The sequence below is a fragment of the Rhinolophus sinicus genome, chromosome 16 (assembly GCF_057876585.1).
Source record: "Rhinolophus sinicus isolate RSI-liver-muscle chromosome 16, RSI-T2T, whole genome shotgun sequence".
Lineage (NCBI taxonomy): Eukaryota > Metazoa > Chordata > Mammalia > Chiroptera > Rhinolophidae > Rhinolophus > Rhinolophus sinicus.
The window spans coordinates 32,356,504-32,376,104 of NC_142516.1; the positions used below are offsets into that span (position 1 = coordinate 32,356,504).

At 48.0% G+C, this 19,601-nt stretch overlaps 2 protein-coding genes across 2 annotated transcripts; both read left to right on the forward strand.

The window, feature by feature from the left end:
- The first annotated feature begins 68 nt into the window (after positions 1-68).
- On the forward strand, positions 69-3,865 carry STOML2 (stomatin like 2). Its single transcript, XM_019729012.3, has 10 exons — positions 69-438; positions 672-809; positions 1,520-1,619; positions 1,750-1,808; positions 1,900-2,001; positions 2,137-2,271; positions 2,412-2,556; positions 2,676-2,755; positions 2,990-3,118; positions 3,546-3,865. Exons 1-10 carry the CDS (start codon positions 238-240, stop codon positions 3,681-3,683), a joined length of 1,227 nt encoding a protein of 408 aa, XP_019584571.2. The 5' UTR covers positions 69-237; the 3' UTR covers positions 3,684-3,865.
- A 3,208-nt stretch (positions 3,866-7,073) lies between these two features.
- PIGO (phosphatidylinositol glycan anchor biosynthesis class O) lies at positions 7,074-14,465 on the forward strand. The gene is made up of 10 exons (XM_019729011.3): positions 7,074-8,392; positions 9,003-9,146; positions 9,334-9,457; positions 9,765-9,924; positions 10,136-10,315; positions 10,572-12,099; positions 12,679-12,885; positions 13,103-13,317; positions 13,932-14,002; positions 14,156-14,465. Exons 1-10 carry the CDS (start codon positions 7,882-7,884, stop codon positions 14,283-14,285), a joined length of 3,270 nt encoding a protein of 1,089 aa, XP_019584570.2. The 5' UTR covers positions 7,074-7,881; the 3' UTR covers positions 14,286-14,465.
- Positions 14,466-19,601: the final 5,136 nt, after the last annotated feature.

Genomic DNA, 19,601 nt, shown 5'->3' on the forward strand with positions numbered 1-19,601 from the left:
GGGCGGTTATACGCTCCGAGGGTGAACTGAGTCTCTCGGGTCGGGGTAAACAACTCAGTGGGAGATGTTTCTGGGCCACTTGAACACAGAATATAGCTTCCATTTTTGGTCACCATTTCTGAGATCTTGGGCATGATCAGAGAGAACCAGAAGTTCCAATCTTGGGCTCCTTGTAGGTCTGCGTTTCCCAGGGAACAACTTGATGCACGCCTCTGCCACGTAACGCTGATTGGCTGAATGTGGAATGCGGCGTGCACGGAGAGAAAGGACGACCGGAAGTACATCCGGGGGAGTGAAAATACAGTAGGAAAGAAAAAGCTCAGGTCCGGGCTTCTAGAGCGACCGCTCTGCTCTGCGTCTCGTTGGTTCCGGAGGTCGCTGCGGCCGTGGGAAATGCTGGCGCGCACCGTGCGGGGGACTGGGGCCCTGTTGCTCAGGGTAAGAGCGAGGCAGCCTACTCCAACTGTTGGGCTAGAGGTCACCTGCATCCTCAGCTCGAAAAGAGGGGGACTCAAAATTTGGGGAGAAAACGGGGGTCAGAGGTCATGGTCCCACGTGAGTTTCTCTGAGGACCCCTTAGGGTGGCTGTTTAGGGAGATGCCTCCGGATAGGCGCCTAGAGGAGCGGCGTGCCGGGCGGCTGGGATCTCATAATTGTCGTCTTCCCTTCAGGGCTCCGTGCAGGCTTCTGGCCGCGCTCCGCGCCGCGCCTCCTCAGGATTGCCCCGAAACACCGTGGTACTGTTTGTGCCCCAGCAGGAGGCTTGGGTGGTGGAACGAATGGGCAGATTCCACCGGATCCTGGAGCCTGTGAGAACCTCTTCTGCCCACGCCAGGCCAGCCTGATGCCCAATTACCTCATGACATGGGGGGATGGGGATGGGACCTTCTTGGGGCCTGCCCTCACCTTTGGCTTGCAACTCTTAAGACCAGACTCAGCAGGGCCTAGACTGCTGACCATCATACCCGTGTTCCACCTTTTCTTGTTGCCCTAGTATCCCACAGGTTCCATTCTTGGGAATCTTCCCTACCCACTCTCTCAGCTCCACCTGTCTGCATGGAGAAAGCTACTCTGCTGGCTCCCATTCCCTTCATTTTCCCATCCCATTCAGAGGCCTCACATTCCTACTATGTTTCCCTAAAAATAATACCTAGCTGGACCATCCGCTCTAATGCGTCTTTTGGATCAAAAATTAATATAAGACCCGGTATTATACCCGGTATTATGTTATGTTGTATTGTATTATATGTCATAGTATATTAGACCTAGTCTTATAGTAAAATAAGACCGGGTCTTATATTAATTTTTCCTCCAAGAGACACATTAGAGCTGATTGTCTGGCTAGGTCTTATTTGGGGGAAAATACGGTATTCTCTTGAGCTTCCCTACCATTGAAGCCCCCAGCCTTCAGCTTTTCTGGGCATGTTCCATATGTTGATTCCCTACCCACTCCAGGCCTAGCTTAGATCCCAACCCTACAACCCCCATTCCTCTGAAGACCCATGACTCCTCTCCCCAGGGCTTGAACATCCTCATTCCTGTGTTAGACCGGATCCGATATGTGCAGAGTCTCAAGGAAATTGTCATCAATGTGCCTGAGCAGTCGGCTGTGACTCTTGGTGAGGGGTGCAGGGTAACATGGGTGCTCTGAGGCCATTAGGAAGTGGTTGCTGGAGATCCAGAGCTTAGGAGAAAGAGCTGATTGGGATGTTGGAGGCCTGACTTTCCTTTTCTCTCCTGCATCTACAGACAACGTAACTCTGCAAATTGATGGAGTCCTTTACCTGCGCATCATGGATCCTTACAAGGTATCTCCTTTCGTCTTTATTTACCTCCTGAGTTATTCTCCTCACTAAAATCCTGCATCCAAGCATCTTACACTATCCATGTTCCTTTCAGGCAAGCTACGGTGTAGAGGATCCTGAGTATGCTGTCACCCAGCTAGCTCAGACAACTATGAGATCAGAACTTGGCAAACTCTCTCTGGACAAAGTCTTCAGGGTAAGGAGATCTGAGCCCGAGTTGGGGTTTGAAGACACGTGCTTGGCACTCTTCAGTCCTTTCCGGGGATCAAGATCAGTCCTCGGCCCTTCTCAGCTTGAGGCTTCCACCTCTCTCATACCTCTCTTCCTCCAGGAGCGGGAGTCCCTCAATGCTAGTATTGTGGATGCCATCAACCAGGCTGCTGACTGCTGGGGCATCCGCTGCCTCCGTTATGAGATCAAGGATATCCATGTGCCGCCCCGGGTGAAAGAGTCCATGCAGATGCAGGTGGGGGCCAGGGAGGACTTCAGGATGCTCTAGTCACATGAGGACCTGGATTCTCTTCCCTACTCTGATAGGCACAGTTGCTGATCTGTATAAGAGTTTACTGTGACTTCCTGTTGATTTGGGTTGCTGGGGGCTTCTAGGTGGAGGCAGAGCGGCGGAAACGGGCCACAGTTCTGGAGTCTGAGGGGACCCGAGAGTCAGCCATCAACGTGGCAGAGGGGAAGAAACAGGCACAGATCCTGGCATCTGAGGCAGAAAAGGCTGAACAAATAAATCAGGCAGCAGGTCAGCAGAGGGTAGAGCCTGACGGAGGAGCAGGGCATGGGTCTTTGAGTGTTGGTGCTGGAATAGGAGTTTTGGGGTACCCTGACCTCATGAGTCAAGTTCTGTCTTTTTTATTCTAGGAGAAGCTAGTGCAGTTCTGGCCAAGGCGAAGGCTAAAGCTGAAGCTATTCGCATCCTGGCTGCAGCTTTGACACAACATGTGAGAGGCCCCTGGTGGGAGTTGGAGGGCAGGAATTGACAGTGGAAAAGGTTCTTTTATCTACCCTTGGAAAATTTCCTGTCTTTGTGGGTTCCACTGAGACGGGTTACCTGATCTCTTGTATTGTGATGTGCATATCCTCTTTCCAGGAACCTGACTTTTCCTCTCTACTCCTCCACCCCACCCACTTCTCTATATCTGTGATCTCTGATTTTATCCCTCCTGTGGCCACAGAATGGAGATGCAGCAGCCTCACTGACCGTGGCTGAGCAGTATGTCAGCGCATTCTCCAAACTGGCGAAGGACTCCAACACTATCCTGCTGCCCTCGAACCCTGGCGATGTCACCAGTATGGTGGCTCAGGTTAGAGTGCCCTGAGGACCCGGCACAGAGCACCAGTGCCAGAAGCTGAGATTCAACCACTACCATCTCCACTTATACACCATAGAGGTCTTCAGAGTGCCCTGAGACATAGACCTCCCTTCATTCTCTGTAGAGAACAAATCTCTAAGAATGAGACATCCCTACTCACCCCTGGAGATAGGGAAGCTCTTGAGTCATCTTTTTATTTCTTTTTTTCCCAGATACCTGTGCTAGTATTCTGAGGGGGGCCCTGTTCTGATAGATTGTAAGATTCTTAGAACCAACTCTAAAACTTATAAGACTGATGTGTGAGAGAAGGAGAAACTAAAAACAAGCTGACTGACCCTGGTCCCACCTTTTTAGCCGTTGGCGGGTTGTGTTACACCTATTTCCATATGTCCTCATGGCTCTCTCTTCCTCTCCTCAGGCCATGGGTGTGTATGGGGCTCTCACCAAAGCCCCAGTGCCAAGGGCCCAGGACTCAGTCTCCAACGGGAACAGCAGAGATGTCCAGGGCACAGATGCAAGTCTTGATGAGGAACTTGATCGAGTCAAGCTGAGTTAATGGAGCTGGGCTTGGCAAGAGAGGCTTGGGACAGGGAAGCAGCTCTCCCAAACTCTGACTTTAGCCTCCCTGCTGAGATTTTGGTTATTATTTTTTTATTTGAAGTTTAATCATGTAATAAACTCACCAGTAGCAAACCAGAAACTGTCCTCTCTGATTGGGAAATGAAGTTGAGAAGGTCATCAGTGTTTTCCATGGATGTCTACTCCCACCCTCTAGTTCTGTCAGGTCTTGGGAGCCAGTTCCTCCATGAGCAAGAATGAACCTGATGTAATGTGAAATCATCCTTCTTGTCTCCAGGAGAAGCTGTGGGATAGGGTGGAAGGATTAGCCACATGTCTACTGAACTGCCAGCTGGGGAGTGTAGTCCCCTTCCTGCTAAGTGTGGGACTGTAAATTTGAGCAGGTATTGGGGGGAATTTCTCGTGAGAAAGAGGACTGACTTGGCAGGATAGTACTGCTGAGTGCTTAAAGGGTCTTCAGGGACTGACACTCACTCATTTATTCAAAAATATTTGATAATAGGGGGCCAGCCCGGTGGCTCAAGCGGTTACAGCTCCATGCTCCTAACTCCCAAGGCTGCCGGTTCGATTCCCACATGGGCCAGTGGGCTCTCAACCACAAGGTTGCCAGTTCAATTCCTCGAATCCCACAAGGGATGGTGGGCAGCGCCCCCTGCAACTAAGATTGAACACGGCACCTTGAGCTGAGCTGCCACTGAGCTCCCTGATGGCTCAGTTGGTTGGAGCACGTCCTCTCAACCACAAGGTTGCCGGTTCGACTCCCGCAAGGGATGGTGGGCTGTGCCCCCTGCAACTAGCAACAGCAACTGGACCTGGAGCTGAGCTGCGCCCTCCACAACTAAGACTGAAAGGACAACAACTTGAAGCTGAACGGCACCCTCCACAACTAAGATTGAAAGGACAACAACTTGACTTGGAAAAAAGTCCTGGAAGTACACACTGTTCCCCAATAAAGTCCTGTTCCAAAAAAAAAAAAAAAATTTGATAATATCTATTACGTGCCAAGCTCAGTGCTAGACATGAGTTACAAAAGCAACTGAGACCCAGCAGTCTCTGCTTTCACAGAATACGAGGTCAGGGAGAGGAGACAAACAAGGAAGCAGACAGAGATACAAAGTGGTAAGTGCTGTAAAGGAAGAAAATTCTGGTTGAGGGATCCTAGGAGCAGAAGCATATCAGCTTGTGGGCAGCTAAGTTGCCAACTTTGCCATTGAGCTCAGGCTGGAAAAATTAATGCATTTGCCAGGCTCGGGTTTGGAGCTGGAACATGCAACTTCTCCATAGCTCCAGAGAAGTTGGAACATTCAGAGTTATTTGCTGTGGCTGAATGGTGAGATATCAGGGGGATGTGACTATATGGCAAGGGCCAAATCACAGGGAGATAGAGTCCTGAAGAGTTTGGACTTTGTCCTTAGGTGGGGGAGATCCATGAAGGGTTTTTTTCCCCACTCCTGTGAAGAATTTTTAAGATTAAGGTAACCACATAACTGTTTTAGATGGAGCAGTTCTGCAATGTGGACAGGGGATTTGAGGGAGAGATGGGAGGCTGGACGACAATAATAAAGCTGCCTCAGTGATCCCAGAGGGTGATGAAGCCTGAACTGAGGTAAGGGGCCACCTCAATGGAAATGGAGGAATACTTGACATATCCCTGAATTATAATTTATTCATTTATCTATTTGATAACTTTATTGAATCCTAACTATAGGCCAGGCACCAAGGATACAGTAATGAAGAAAACAATTCCCTGCTCTCAATGAGCTTACATTCTGTTTGGAAGGGACAAACCATTAAGATGTATAGTGTTTCAGATGCTGATGAGTTGTACTAAGAGAAAGTTAAAGGAAGGAAGATGGAGAATTTGGTGAGGAGGGGTATAATATTAAGTAGAGTGTTCCAGAAAGCCTCACTGATGTTACATTTGAGCTGAGATATAGAGATGAGGGGAATCTAGGAGTAAATTTGGGCATCTGGTAGTAAAGCTGACAGGAGATTGCAAATGCAAAGGCCCTGAGGCAGAACATGCCTGTCTTATAACGAGCAAAGGCGCTGCAGTGGATGGAACAGAGTTAAGGAAGGAAGGAAGTGGCAGCTGGGTGAATCAGAGGGAAGTAGGGAGCTGGTGTGTAGAATTGCAGGGCTGTATAGGGCCACTACAAGACCTTAGGCTTTACTCTGAAATGAGAAACCAGTGGAGAGGTTTTGTGTTTTGTCTATAATAGTAGCTCTACTGAGATGTAATTCACATACAATACAATTCACCCCATTTAAAGTGTGAATTCAGTAATTTGTAGGCTATTCAGAGTTGTGCAACTATCAAAATTTTAAACCATTGTCATCACTGCTCCCTCACCTCCACTCCATCACAAAAACCCTGTACCCATTAGCAGTTACTCCCTCTCCCCCAGCCCTAGGTAACCATTAATTTATTTTCTCAATAGATTTATGTGTTCTATTTTGTGATTGGCTTCTTTACTCAGCATAATGTTTTTAAGGTTCATCCATGTATTAATAGTAGCATTCCTGTTTATGGCCAAACAACATTCCATTGTATGTACCATTTGTATATCCACTCATCATTGAAGGCCAATTGGGTTGGTTCTATCTATTATGGATAATGCTACTATGAACATTCATGTACAAGTTTTTGTTTGGATATATATTTTCATTTCTTTTAAGTATATACCTAGGAGTGGAATTACTAGATCATACAGTAACTTGGTTTAACCTTTTGAAGACCTGCCAGACTGTTTTCCAAAGCTGCTGCACCATTTTACAGTCTCAACAGCTGTGTATGAGGCTTCAAATTTCTCCATATCCATGCCAATACTTATTTGTCTTCTTAATTATAACTATTCTAGTGGGTTTGAAATGGTATCTCTAGCTTTTCCCCGGTGGCTAATGTTGAGCATCTTTTCATGTAGTTATTGCCCATTTACATATCTTCTTTGAAGAAATGTCTATTCAGATCCTTTGCCCATTTTTAAATTGGGTTATTTGCTTTATTATTGAGTTGTAAGATGCAGTGAGAGACTTGGAGAGAAGGAATAATAAAATCTATCAGTTGGAGTAAGCTAAGCAAAAAGGGGGAAATAATTATTATTTATCGCTATTTTACAGATTAGATAATGCCCAGTGACAGTGAGTGGAGGAGCTAGGGTTCAAGCGGTTTGATTCCAGAGGTCTAGTTGTTAGTCTTACCTAAGAATGGACAGTGGTTCCTGAACTCGTCTTCTAGCTTAGGTTTTTGCCCCCAGTTCTAAATTACTATCACCTCCCATTAAACTACCTCTTGCCGAACTTCCTCGGTGGTGCCGACAGATGGCGATGGCGCCCCGCGGGCCGCTCTGTCCGGCACCTGCACGTCTGTGGTACCCGGCCGCAGGTGCGGCCGCTGTACTTCCGGGTGCTGTTGAAGGTGAGCCAGGGTGTCCGAGAACCCGCTTACAATATCGTCACCCCGAAGTAAGTGAACTACTCCCCAGCTCACAGCCTGGCGTGCCCAGCACCGGGGTCAGGTGTCCCGGCGACGCCCTGTAGCCACCGGAGGAGGCAGAGTCTTCCAGACGACTGGCTCCCGGCGAGGCCCAACCGGCTCTAGACCCCACGCCTCTGCCGTGCTGCGCCGGGTAGGTCGCGCCTCTGGTCTCCTGGCGATCCTGGCTGTTCGAAGCGGAGTGTGACTCCTCCCTTTCGTCCCTTCGGTCCGCTTCTGGTGGTGCCAGCAACCCGGCCCGCAGGGTTTCTCTGCGGCTGCGAGTCCTGGCCACCCCAGGGGTGTTGAAACTGGCAAGGAGGCGAAGAAACAGGCTATCAGAGAGCAGTCTACCACTTGGAATAAGTTTCCCTTGTGGATTGTGTTTTTCATCATTAGGATCTCCTGGAGTACTTGTGCAAATTCCTATGCTCCACCCCCAAAGATCCTGATTCTGTAGATCTGGGATACGGCCTGGAAATCAGCATTTTTTAATAGCCCTTCCGGGTTGGTGCCCATAGTCTACAGATTTCACCTTCAGAAACACTGGTGTAACTGGTGGAGAGGAACTATGGAACTGTTTATCTTCAGGAAGGTTTCCAAGAGGAAGTGATTCTAGCCGGGCTTTGTACTGAGGCACCAGAATATCCGATGGTTCTTGGCCCCACAGTGATGAATTCCTTCCCCTGCCACCACCAGGATGCAGAAGATCTCAGTGCTGCTCTTCCTGGTCTGGGTCTGCTTCCTCTTCTACGCGGGCATTGCCCTCTTCACCAGTGGCTTTCTCCTCACCCGTTTGGAGCTCACCAACCATAGCAGCTGCCAAGAGCCCCCTGGCCCTGGGTCCCTGCCATGGGGGAGCCGAGGGGAGCCCGGGGCCTGCTGGATGGCTTCCCGATTCTCCCGGGTTGTGTTGGTGCTGATAGATGCTCTGCGATTTGACTTCGCCCAGCCACAGCGCTCATATGTTCCTGGGGAGCCTTCTGTCTCCCTGCCCTTCCTGGGCAAACTGGGCTCCTTGCGGAGGATCCTCGAGACTCAGCCCCACCATGCCAGGCTCTACAAATCTAAGGCTGATCCCCCCACCACTACCATGCAGCGCCTTAAGGCCCTCACCACTGGCTCGCTACCTACCTTTATCGATGCTGGCAGTAACTTTGCCAGCTACGCCATCGTGGAAGACAATCTCATTAAGCAGTTCACCAGTGCAGGTCAGTCTGGGCTTCTCTGGAGGCCAGAAGTCCTTTGGCAAATTTTTTAGAAGTCAGAGAGCCAGAACTTTGGGTGTCCCACTGCATGCTTGACTATGGTGTGTGAGGACAGGGGAGGAGAATGAGACCAGGCTCCTGCGTGCAGGGAGCACAGGTCTAGGCTTTGTCCTGGAATTTCTAATCTGCGTGGGGTGTTTATTTTACTTTTGGGGCGTTGTCAGTAAAGGGGCAGGAGAGAGATGAAGGGGAGAAGATGTGGGTCTGGATACCCTCATAAGTGTGGAGGAGAGAGCAGAGGGTCAGGCCCTGTCTATTCACTGACATGCAAAAAGCAGTATACACCCAAGAAAAACAGCAGCAGAGATAGCCAGAGACTGAGAACTAGAAGAGCCTTCTGTAGGAACAAGGAGTGAGAGGTCTGGGTGGAGTATGGCTATCGGGAAGTTTCCTGGTAGAAAATTTTAGACCTTGAAGGATAAAGAATTGCTAGATGGAATTTCTGTGCCGTAGAGTGCATAGTTGGGATTTCTGACGGGTTTTTAAAGGGCCTTCTCCTTTTCCCCTGCCCTGACTCCTGCTCAGGCTGTGACCCACTCTCATGTCCCTGCAGGAAGGCGTGTGGTCTTCATGGGAGATGATACCTGGAAAGATCTTTTTCCTGGAGTTTTCTCCCAAGCTTTCTTCTTCCCGTCCTTCAACGTCAGAGACTTACACACAGTGGACAATGGCATCCTGGAACACCTCTACCCAACTAGTAAGCACGGGGCCAGAGGCAGGCCTAAGGCTGGGAGCTGGGAAGGGCTCCTTCAGTCCACAAATTCTGAGTTTCCCGTGCGTGCAATGGCCTGGGCTTTATGTCCCTGGACATAGGAACATCAGAGCCTGGCTGGGTTTGAGGAGTGGGCTTTAGTCCCCTATGCTCAGTATTCTCCCCTTCACAGTGGACAGTGGTGAATGGGACGTGCTGATTGCTCACTTCCTGGGTGTGGATCACTGTGGCCACAAGCATGGCCCTCACCACCCTGAAATGGCCAAGAAACTTAGCCAAATGGACCAGGTGATCCAGTGAGTGTGGGATATTGGCTGGGGGATTGGGTTTGTGTCTGAGAATCCCAGGACATAAGGTCCCAAGAAAAAAAAGTCCTTACCTTGGATCCTCTTTCCTGGCTGAATTCTGTCTTCTCTAGGCCTTTTTCTGAAGCTAGAGGCCTCATCCATCTTGAGTAGCTCAGTGTGTAGCTTTGGGTAGTAGGATTATCACTGAAGAGGTATCTCTGCCAAAAATCTAGGCCCTACTATGGCTGGGGGTGAATGGGCCCCTGAGAAAAGTCTTTATCCATCCCTACCCCCTGACACATTTCTTGGTCCCCAGAGGGGTTGTGGAGCGTCTGGAGAATGACACACTGCTGGTGGTGATTGGAGACCATGGGATGACCAAGAATGGAGACCATGGAGGGGACAGTGAGCTGGAGATCTCGACTGCACTTTTTCTGTACAGTCCCACAGCCCTCTTCCCCAGGGCCCCACCAGAGGTGAGGCCTGAGGTGTGCTTTGTGTTGTCTCCAGGTAGTCAGCCTGCATCATGACCACGGCATCCTTATGGATCCCTATATTTTAGGCCCCCAAATTCATGACGCTCGGCATCCCCCACTCTGATTTCCTACCCACCCCCTTATGTCTTCTATTCCAAACACTGACTCCAGCTCTGTGGTGAACCTGTTGACCCCTGTGTTTGTCCTCTAGGAGCCAGAGGTAGTTCCTCAAATCAGCCTTGTACCTACACTGGCCCTGCTGTTGGGCCTGCCCATCCCGTTTGGGAACATCGGGGAGGTGATAGCTGAGCTGTTCTCAGAGGTCGAAGACACCCAGCCTCACTCCTCAGCTCTGGCCCAAGCCTCAGCTCTCCACCTCAATGCCCAGCAGGTAGGTAACGGGCTGAGCTTCCTGGTGACAGAAGTAGAGTGGGCCTGGGAGAAACAGTGATGCACTCTTATCCTTTGTTCAGTCTTAATTCCACCTTCCATAGCCATGTTCTCCTTCCATTGTACCCCCTTCTCCCCTGTCCTGGACAGAGTTTGGGTCCCTGATTTCTAGGTATCCCGTTTTGTAATACCTGTCCTTGCCTCTGTCCCAATTTATACCTGACGTGTTACCCTTGGCCTCTGACCTTTTATGCCAGGTGTCCCGATTTCTTCACAGCTACTCAGCTGCTGCTCAAGACCTCCAAGTTAAGGAGCTTCATCGGCTGCATGACCTCTTCTCCAAGGCCTCTGCTGACTACCAGCAGCTTCTACAGAGCCCCCAGGGAGCCGAGGCAGCACTCCAGACTGTGATTACTGAGCTGCAGCAGTTCCTGCGGGGAGTTCGGGCCATGTGCATTGAGTCTTGGGCTCGTTTCTCTCTGGTCCGCATGGCAGGGGGTGCTGCTCTCTTGGCTGCTGCCTGCCTTCTCTGCCTGTTGGTATCCCAGTGGGCAACAGCCCCAGGCTTCTGCCTCCACCTTCTCCTCCTAGCACCCGTGGCCTGGGGTCTGGCTGGGGTCGTAGTGTGTGCCGGACTCCTGGCATGTGCTGGGCTGAAGCTGGATCCAGTGGTTCTAGGGGCCATGGCTGCAGTGGGCTCACTCCTGCCTTTTCTGTGGAAAGCCTGGGCTGGTTGGGGGTCCAAGAGGCCCATGGCAGCCCTGCTTCCCATCCCTGGGCCTGTCCTATTACTCCTGCTCATTCGCTTTGCTGCTTTATTCTCTGACAGCTTTGTTGTAGCAGAGGCCAGAGCCACCCGCTTCCTTTTGGGCTCACTCATCTTGCTCCTGGTTGCCCAGCTTCACTGGGAGGGCAAGCTGCTGCCACCTAAGCTATTCACAACACCCCGCCTTGGCTTTTCAGCCCCAACAGGCCCCCCACGGCACAATGGCATGCATGCCATAGGGCTAGGAGTTGGGTTGCTTTTATGTATAAGGCTAGCTGGGCTTTTTCATCGCTGCCCTGAAGAGACACCTGCTTGCCACTCCTCTCCCTGGCTGAGTCCCTTGGCATCCATTGTGGGTGGTCGAGCCAAGAATTTGTGGTATGGAGCTTGCGTGGGGGCACTGGTGGCCCTGTTAGCTGCTGTGCGCCTGTGGCTTTGCCGCTATGCTAATCTCAAGAGCCCTGAGCCTTCTGTGCTTTTTGTGCGCTGGGGGCTGCCCCTAATGGTCCTAGGCACTGCTGCCTACTGGGCATTGGCATCAGGGGCAGATGAAGCACCCCCACGTCTCCGGGCCCTGGTTGCTGGTGCATCAGTTGTGCTGCCTAGGGCAGTGGCAGGGTTGGCTGCTTCAGGACTCATGCTTTTGCTTTGGAGGCCGGTCACAGTGCTGGCGAAGGCTACAATAGGTGCTCCAAGGCCCAGGGCTGTCCTCACTCCTTTCTCAGGCCCCCCTACTTCTCAGGCTGACCTGGATTATGTGGTTCCTCAAATCTACCGACATATGCAGGAGGAGTTCCGGGGCCGGCTGGAGAGAAGCAAATCTCAGGGCCCCCTGACTGTGGCTGCGTATCAGTTGGGGAGCGTCTACTCAGCTGCTATGGTCACGGCCCTCACCCTCCTGGCCTTCCCACTTCTGCTGTTGCACGCAGAGCGCATAAGCCTTGTGTTCCTGCTTCTGTTTCTGCAGAGCTTCCTTCTCCTGCATCTGCTTGCTGCTGGGATTCCCGTCACCAGCCCTGGTAAATATAGATCTTAGCCCTGACTCATCCAAGGATATTTGGGATGTGAGCTTGGCCCCTCTTGTTTTCAGGGAGGTGTTGCTCTTCAGGTTCTTCACCCTAACATGGTCTCACGCTCCACACAGTTGGGAGTGTCTCTCTCCTTTATCTGCTATAATCAAACTAATTGATTCCTCCCACTGGCTCCCGGAGCTAGCAAGGTTCATGGAGGAGGGAGACAAGGAGTCATTTCTTGATGAAATGCACTCCCAAGATGCATTTCTAAAGGAAATCCTGCATCCTCATGAGCGCGTTTTCTGATTTTCCAGTCATGGGAGTGGTGAATTATGAGTATATAATATCATAGTGAGTGGTGTGTGTGTGAGAAAGAGAGTGACCACAGTAGGGTTCAGATTAGAATAATGGGGCTTTGTGCCACAGAGGGAATTAGAGTGACAGAGAGTTGACTTCAGGAGGTTGGAGTGACGGGCATATGTGTATATGAGAATTAGCACTGAAGTAGTAGGCGTGTGTGACCCTGGGGCAGTAGACAATGGATTAGAGAATGGGTATGACTAAAGTGCGTATCTCTTCCCCCAGGTCCTTTTACTGTGCCATGGCAGTCAGTCTCTGCTTGGGCCCTCATGGCCACACAGACCTTCTACTCCACGGGCCACCAGCCTGTCTTTCCAGCCATCCATTGGCACGCAGCCTTCGTGGGATTCCCAGAGGGTCACGGCTCCTCCACCTGGCTGCCTGCTTTGCTCGTGGGAGCCAACACCTTTGCCTCCCACCTCCTCTTTGCAGGTACTTCCTCATTCCTCCTTTGTTTCCGTTGTTTACTCTGGCTTTGTAGAAGGAAAGGAAACCCGTGGATTTGAGTGGGGAGATGTGATTTTGTTGGATCTTCAGCATCCTTTGGCTTATGCTAATTGGAGGCTGAGACAACCACCGTGGTTGGGGGCCAGGGTGGACTGGTCCCTGGGTCCTCCATTAATTCTGGGCCTGCCTTCCTCTGAGGCAGTAGGCTGCCCGTTGCTCCTGCTCTGGCCCTTCCTGTGTGAGAGTCAAGGGTCCCGGAAGAGGCGGCAGCCCCCAGGGAATGAATCTGAGGCCAGAGTCAGGCCTGAAGAGGAGGAGGAGCCACTGATGGAGATGCGGCTCCGGGATGCCCCTCACCACTTCAACGTGGCGCTGCTGCAGCTGGGCCTCAAGTACCTCTTTGTCCTTGGTGTTCAGGTGGGTGCAGGGGAGAGATCACGGAGTTAGTTCCCTTTTCTCATGTGTGTACATCACATTCTTTCTTTCATACTTTGCCAAAACCCTGGGAGAGAGTCCTGACTGAGGTAAAGATAAATGAACTGGTTGCCCAAGGACAGTGGCCTCAGATGGCAGTATTGAAACTTGAACCTGGGTCTCCTTCAGCCTAGTCTTAGATTGTTTTCTCTGCACAAGCTAGATCTGGAACCTGCTGGTTTTATTTGGGGATTACTCCCTTGGAGTTCAGACTGGAAAAGCTGAGACGATGGCCAGGATTCTTTCCCAAGCTGTGGTCATGGGTCTTCCTCCTTTCCTTCAGAAAGGTGTGACTGTGACATCTTCCTCCACCCTGGGGGGCAGAGTCTAAGTGTTAACAGCACAGATGGATAATGCTTGCCCAAGGTCACACAGTGAGTCATGGTGAGGCCAGGAAAAGAATTAGGTCCTCTAAGTGGTTGTCCAAGCCCAGGGTTTTTCCTACTAACAAACACGACTTTCCTACTCCCCGTTATTCACAGGGGCCCACAGCACCTCTTTCTTTGACCTGCTTCCTCCTTCCCTTCCCAAGTAACTTGACTCCTCTCATCCCTTAGATTCTGGCCTGTGCCTTGGCAGCCTCGGTCCTCCGCAGGCATCTCATGGTCTGGAAGGTGTTTGCCCCCAAGTGAGTGGATTTGCTTGAGAAGTAGAGGTGTTGGGGAGTGTGAAGCTTGGAGCAAGGAATGAACATCTGGGGTGGACAACGTTTTGCCTCAGTAGGGAAAAGGCTCTAGACCTACTCTCAGTGTCCCCTGATACTCTCCACCTTTCTTTGCAGGTTCATTTTTGAGGCCATGGGCTTCATTGTGAGCAGCGTGGGACTTTTCCTGGGCCTAGCTTTGGTGATGCGAGTGGATGGTGCAGTAAGCTCCTGGTTCCGGCAGCTAGTTCTGGCCCAACAGAGGTAGCCTAGGCTTGGATGCTGGCTCCTGGCCATGCGGAGAGCTGGAGAACAATCTAGTCTGGCCTATACGGGTGCTGGATCATCTGCAAGAGAGGCTCAGCCACACTGCGTGCCACCAAGCAGCAGGAGCTACTAGCATCTGGGACTTCATTATTTTATAATTAAAAATCATAGTGTGGCCTGATCCCTAACTCTTGCTTTGGATGCGTCTGAGGGACTGGGGGGTAGTCTCCAAAGTGGAATAAAATAATAAATGTGTGTGTCTGAGATGTGGGGGAGCCCCCACTGTCCTATAGGGACTAATGGAGGGTCAGTCTCACTTCCTCCTGGGCACAGATGGGATCAGCCATCTTCTGCAGACCTGACTGCACCTGTAAACCTTTGGGAAGTGGTTGGAGTTGTGTGAATTCACTTCCCCCAGCTCTTTTCAAATCATTCCTGCCATTTTCCCACCTGCCATTTTCCTTTGCCATGCAGCATATTAAATTCTTATGCTTTAACTGTTGACAGAGACAGCTGAAAAGACAAACCCAGGCATCTTGGAGCACAGGCTTTCACTGTCTAAAGCCCCAAGAGGACTGTGTCTCCTCCTCTACTGTGTCCTTTCACTCCAGAACACCCTTTGCTCTTCACATCTATGGAGGCCTCCCTAGTTTTTTCAGTCTCTGTTGCCTTTTATCAGGCCTACTTGCCCAGCTTAAAGCATCCACCTTATCCCATTGATTCCTAACTTGAAGCCAAAACTGAATCCAATGATCCTTCTGCATATCTCCTGGGCCCTCTCTTCACTACTGTGTCATATGGAAGTGCTAGCATGAAATCCCTGTGGAAATGTCTATTCAAGGAGTGGGGAAGAGGCTCTGAGGAGTAGGGTCAGGACTGGAGCTTGAGGTTTGAGAGTACCCAGAACGGGGAGATGAAACCACTGAAAGAAAAGACGTTAAAGTTGTGGGACAGCACCTACCTTTATTTGGCAAGAGGAAGAAGAGAAGCTGAGCAGCAGTGATTGTGAAGTAAAGGCATTCACTGCTGTGGTAGCTAAAGGAAGAGTTCTAATTATTATTGTTTTATTAGTTTCAGGTGTACAAAACAATGCACTAGTTAGACATTTACACCCCTCACAATCTACTACCCCTCTGGAGTTCTAATTATTAACGGCTCACAGTCCCTAGTGCTACAAAGGTCAAATAGAAAGATGATGAAAATGTGTACTGTTTCAGGCAATTAGAAGATAGGACATTGGTGACTCTGGCAGGAATAGGTTTAATAATGCAACGGGGAAGTTAGGCCCCGGCTTGCCTGTAAAATGAATTAGAAAAAAGCTCCTTCCCCTTTCTCAATCTGGTGGACACAACTCCCAAGCATCATTTAGTGAACAGACAGTGCCTTTGTGAGAAGTAAAGACCCTTTTCCATGTGTTGCAACCATTGGAAGGACTTCAGACTCCAATCCTTCATCCTGTCCTCAGGATCCCCCCTCCCCTGCTTTTTCTTTGCAGGAGCCCCCTTCCCTGGAACCTAAGGATAATCTGCCAACCACTGTTTCCTTTTCTACTGATCTAGCTACAAGATTCTTTTGGAGAAAGATATGTTAGCACATTGATTTACACTAAAAATTCTTATCCCTGCCTTTTGATATCAAAGAGCCCATTCCATACTAACTTACGGTTTGTTTGTTTTTTTCAAAAAAAGAGCTTTACCACTCACCATAAAATTTACCCATTTAAAGTGTATAATTCAATGATTAATAGAATTATAATTCAATAAATAATATAGTCACAGAGTTGTACAACCATTACCACAATCTTACAACATTTCATGAACCCATAAAGCAACAAGATACTCTTTCCTATCACTCTCCACTCCTCCCCACCTGTACCCCTAACCCTAGGCAACCACTAATCCGCTTTCTGACTATATTAGCCTATTCTGGACATTTCATGAAAATGGGATCATATAATGCATGACCTTCTGTGACTGGCTTCTTTCACTCAGCATAATATTTTCGAGGTTCATCCATATAGTAGCATGGATCAGTAGTTCATACTTTTTTTAAATTGAAGTAAAATTCACATCATAAAATAAGCCATTTTAAAGTGTACAATCCATTTAGTACATTTACAGTATGCAACCATCATCACTATTACCAGAACATTTCCATCACCCCCAAAAAAATCACTCATTAGCAGTCACTCCCTAACTCCTTTTGTCCCCAGCCTCTGACAACCACAAATCTGTGTTCTGTTTCTATGGATTTACCTATTCTGGATATTTGATAGAAATGGAATCACATACGTGGCCTTTTCTGTCACTTTTTAAACTCAGCCTACTGTTTTCAAGGTTCTTCATGTTGCAGCATGTGTTAGTGCTTTATTTCTCTTTATGGCCAAATAATATTCTATTGAATGGGTATTACCACATTTTGTGTATTCATCCATTGATGGATATTTGGGTTTGCACCTTTTGGTTATTATGAATAATGCTGCTATGAACATCCATTTACAACTTTTTGTTTGGACATATGTTTTCATTTCTTTTGGGTATATACCTAGTGGTATATTGTGAAATTGCAAGGTCATGTGATAACTATATGTTTAACTTTTTGAGGAATTGTTTTTAAAAAGTTTAAACTTGTTTAAAAAGTTAAACTGTGTGTTTTTGTTTGTTTGTTTTTTGAGGAGCTGCCACTCTGTTTTCCAGAGCCGCCGCACCATTTTATATTTTCACCAGTAGGGTATGAGGGTACCAATTTCTGCACAGCGATACCAATATTTACTATTATCCATCTTTGAGTCTAACCATCCTGGAGGGTGTGAAGTGGTATCTCATTGTGGTTTTAGTTTCTATACTCAATGACTATTGATGTTGAACATCTTTCTTGTGTTTATTGAAGAACTGTCCATTCAGATTTTTTGTCTTTTTTAATTGAGCTATCTTTTTATTATTGAGTCATAAGCATTGTTTATATGTTCTAGATACAAGTCCCTTATCACATATGTGATTTGCAGATATTCTATCCATTTTATGGGTTGGCTTCTTTTCATTTTCTTGGTAATGTCCTTTGAAGCACAAAATTTTTAAGTTTTGATGAAGTTCAATTCATGTTATTTTTTCTTTTGTTGCTTGTGCTTTTCATATCATGTAAGAAACCACTGTCAAGTGTTACAATTTAGTTTTAGAAAATTTTCATCATTCCCACAAATTCTCCATACTTTGTTTACAATCAACCCCCAATCCCACCCCACACCACTGATCTGGTTTTTTTTTTTTTTTTGTCTTTATAAATTTGTCTTTTTTGGACATTTTTTATAAATGGAATCATGTGATGTGTGGTCTTTTGGTCTGGCTTCTTTGACTTAGAATAATGATTGTGAGGTTCACCCATATTGGTGCATGTATCACTTGTTGCCCCTTTTTACTGTTGAGTCATATATTCCATTGTATGGCTGTGATCAACTGATGGACATTTGGATTATTTTTGGTTTTTAGCTATTGTGAATATATATTTTTAACTGCTATGAGCATTTGCATACAAGTCTTGGTGTAGACATATGTTTTTATTTCTCTTAGGAGGATTCCTTGGAGTGGAATTGCTGGGTCATATGGTAAATTTATGATTAAGTTTTCAAGAAACTGCCAAACTGTTTTCCAAATTAACTGTACCATTGTATATCCCACCAGTAATGTACGAGGGCTCCAGTTTCTCCACATCCGTAAGATTTGGTATTTCTGCTTTTTTATTGTAACCATTCTATGTGTGTAACGAGTTGTGATCAAAACATACGGTGAATGTTTAAATAAAAACAATTGATTACAGAAAAAATGCATTGCCATTAATCCCCCTCAAAATACTCTCCCTTGCTTCCGACACCCTTGTCCCATCATTCTTGCCACTTTCTGAAGCAGTTCTGAAGTCCTCTTTTGCAAGTGTCTTTACTTCATCCTCCATCATGACAACGCTCCGTGTCACACATTGCTTCTGGTACAGAAATTTCTGTCAAATAAAAACATTACAGTGTGTCCTCATCCACCTTATTCCCCGATCTAGCACCGTGCAACTTTTGGCTCTTCCCCAGTGTCAAAATGACCATGAAATGAAAATGTTTTGAATTGATTCAGGATATTGTGGCAGCCACAACAGCGCAACTAAAGACTATCACGAAAGAAGACATCCACAACTGCTTCAGAAAGTGGCAAGAACAATGGGATGGACAAGTGTGTTCGAAGTGAGGGGGAGTATTTTGAGTGGGATTAATGGCAATGTGTCTTTTACTGTAATCATTTTTATTTAAATATTCACCGTATTTTGTGATCATACCTCGTATGTGCATAGTGGTATCTCATGGTTTTAATTTGTATTTCCCTAATGGCTAATGATGTTGAGCATCTTTTTAAGTGCTTCTTAGCCATTCATGTATCTTTTTTGGTAAAATGTCTATTAATATTTTTTTGCCTGTCTTAGAATGGTTTAAATAAGTTTTATTGTTAAGCTTTGAGAGTTACATATTGTGGCTACAAATCCATTACGGAAGTATATGGTTTGCAAATAATATTTACCACTTTGTGGTTGAATGTTCTTGATGGTGTCTTTGTAGCACAAGTGTTGTTAATTTTTTAAAAATTTTTATTGGGGAATATTGGCGAACAGTGTGTTTTCCCAGGGCCCATCAGCTCCAAGTCAAGTCATTGTCCTTCAGTTTAGTTGTGGAGGAGCCAGCTCAGCTCCAAGTCCAGTAGCCCTTTTCAATCTTAGTTGCAGGGGGCACAGCCCACCATCCCATGTGGGAATTGAACAGGCAACCTTGTTGTTAAGAGCTCATGTTCTAACCAACTGAGCCATCTGCTGCCCCCAAGTGTTTTTAATTTTAATGAAGTCCAACTTACCCATTTTGAAATTTTATGTATGGTAGTAGTCGTACTTTAATTTTGTTTTTACTTAGGGACATCCTATTAGCTTAGCTCCATTTGCTGAAAGGATTGGGCAGATACCTGCGGGTAGTGCAGGCTGCACAAGCCCAAGGGCCCCGCTGCCAGCAGTCAGACAGCATGCGGTAGAGCATGTTGGTGCTCCACGGTGAGCAGAGAAAGGATAGGTGGATTACCTGAGGGCCATGGTCTCCTGTCAGTCCCTTTTGGAGACACTTTTTCTGCCATAGCCGTAATGTTTAGGCGGCTCTCGGCGGTACTACGACTCCCAGCATGCATCGCGCGAGCCTGCCCTCCGCGGAGGGGGAAGTGTGGCTGCGAGCGAAGGGCCGATCCCCGGGTGCTGGTTACAAGATCTATTTCTCAAGGTTCGGTCTTACGCGACGGCCGAGCAG

What these genes read in the sequence shown, in the direction of transcription:
- STOML2 (XM_019729012.3), top strand. Translation starts at nt 238, where the DNA reads ATGTGGAATGCGGCGTGCACGGAGAGAAAGGACGACCGGAAGTACATC. An exon ending in CTGGGGCCCTGTTGCTCAGG is followed by an intron (nt 439 to 671) that starts GTAAGAGCGAGG and finishes TCTTCCCTTCAG; the next exon opens with GGCTCCGTGCAGGCTTCTGG. An exon ending in AAGAGTCCATGCAGATGCAG is followed by an intron (nt 2,272 to 2,411) that starts GTGGGGGCCAGG and finishes GGGGGCTTCTAG; the next exon opens with GTGGAGGCAGAGCGGCGGAA.
- PIGO (XM_019729011.3), top strand. Translation starts at nt 7,882, where the DNA reads ATGCAGAAGATCTCAGTGCTGCTCTTCCTGGTCTGGGTCTGCTTCCTC. An exon ending in TCCACCTCAATGCCCAGCAG is followed by an intron (nt 10,316 to 10,571) that starts GTAGGTAACGGG and finishes CTTTTATGCCAG; the next exon opens with GTGTCCCGATTTCTTCACAG. An exon ending in GATTCCCGTCACCAGCCCTG is followed by an intron (nt 12,100 to 12,678) that starts GTAAATATAGAT and finishes CTCTTCCCCCAG; the next exon opens with GTCCTTTTACTGTGCCATGG.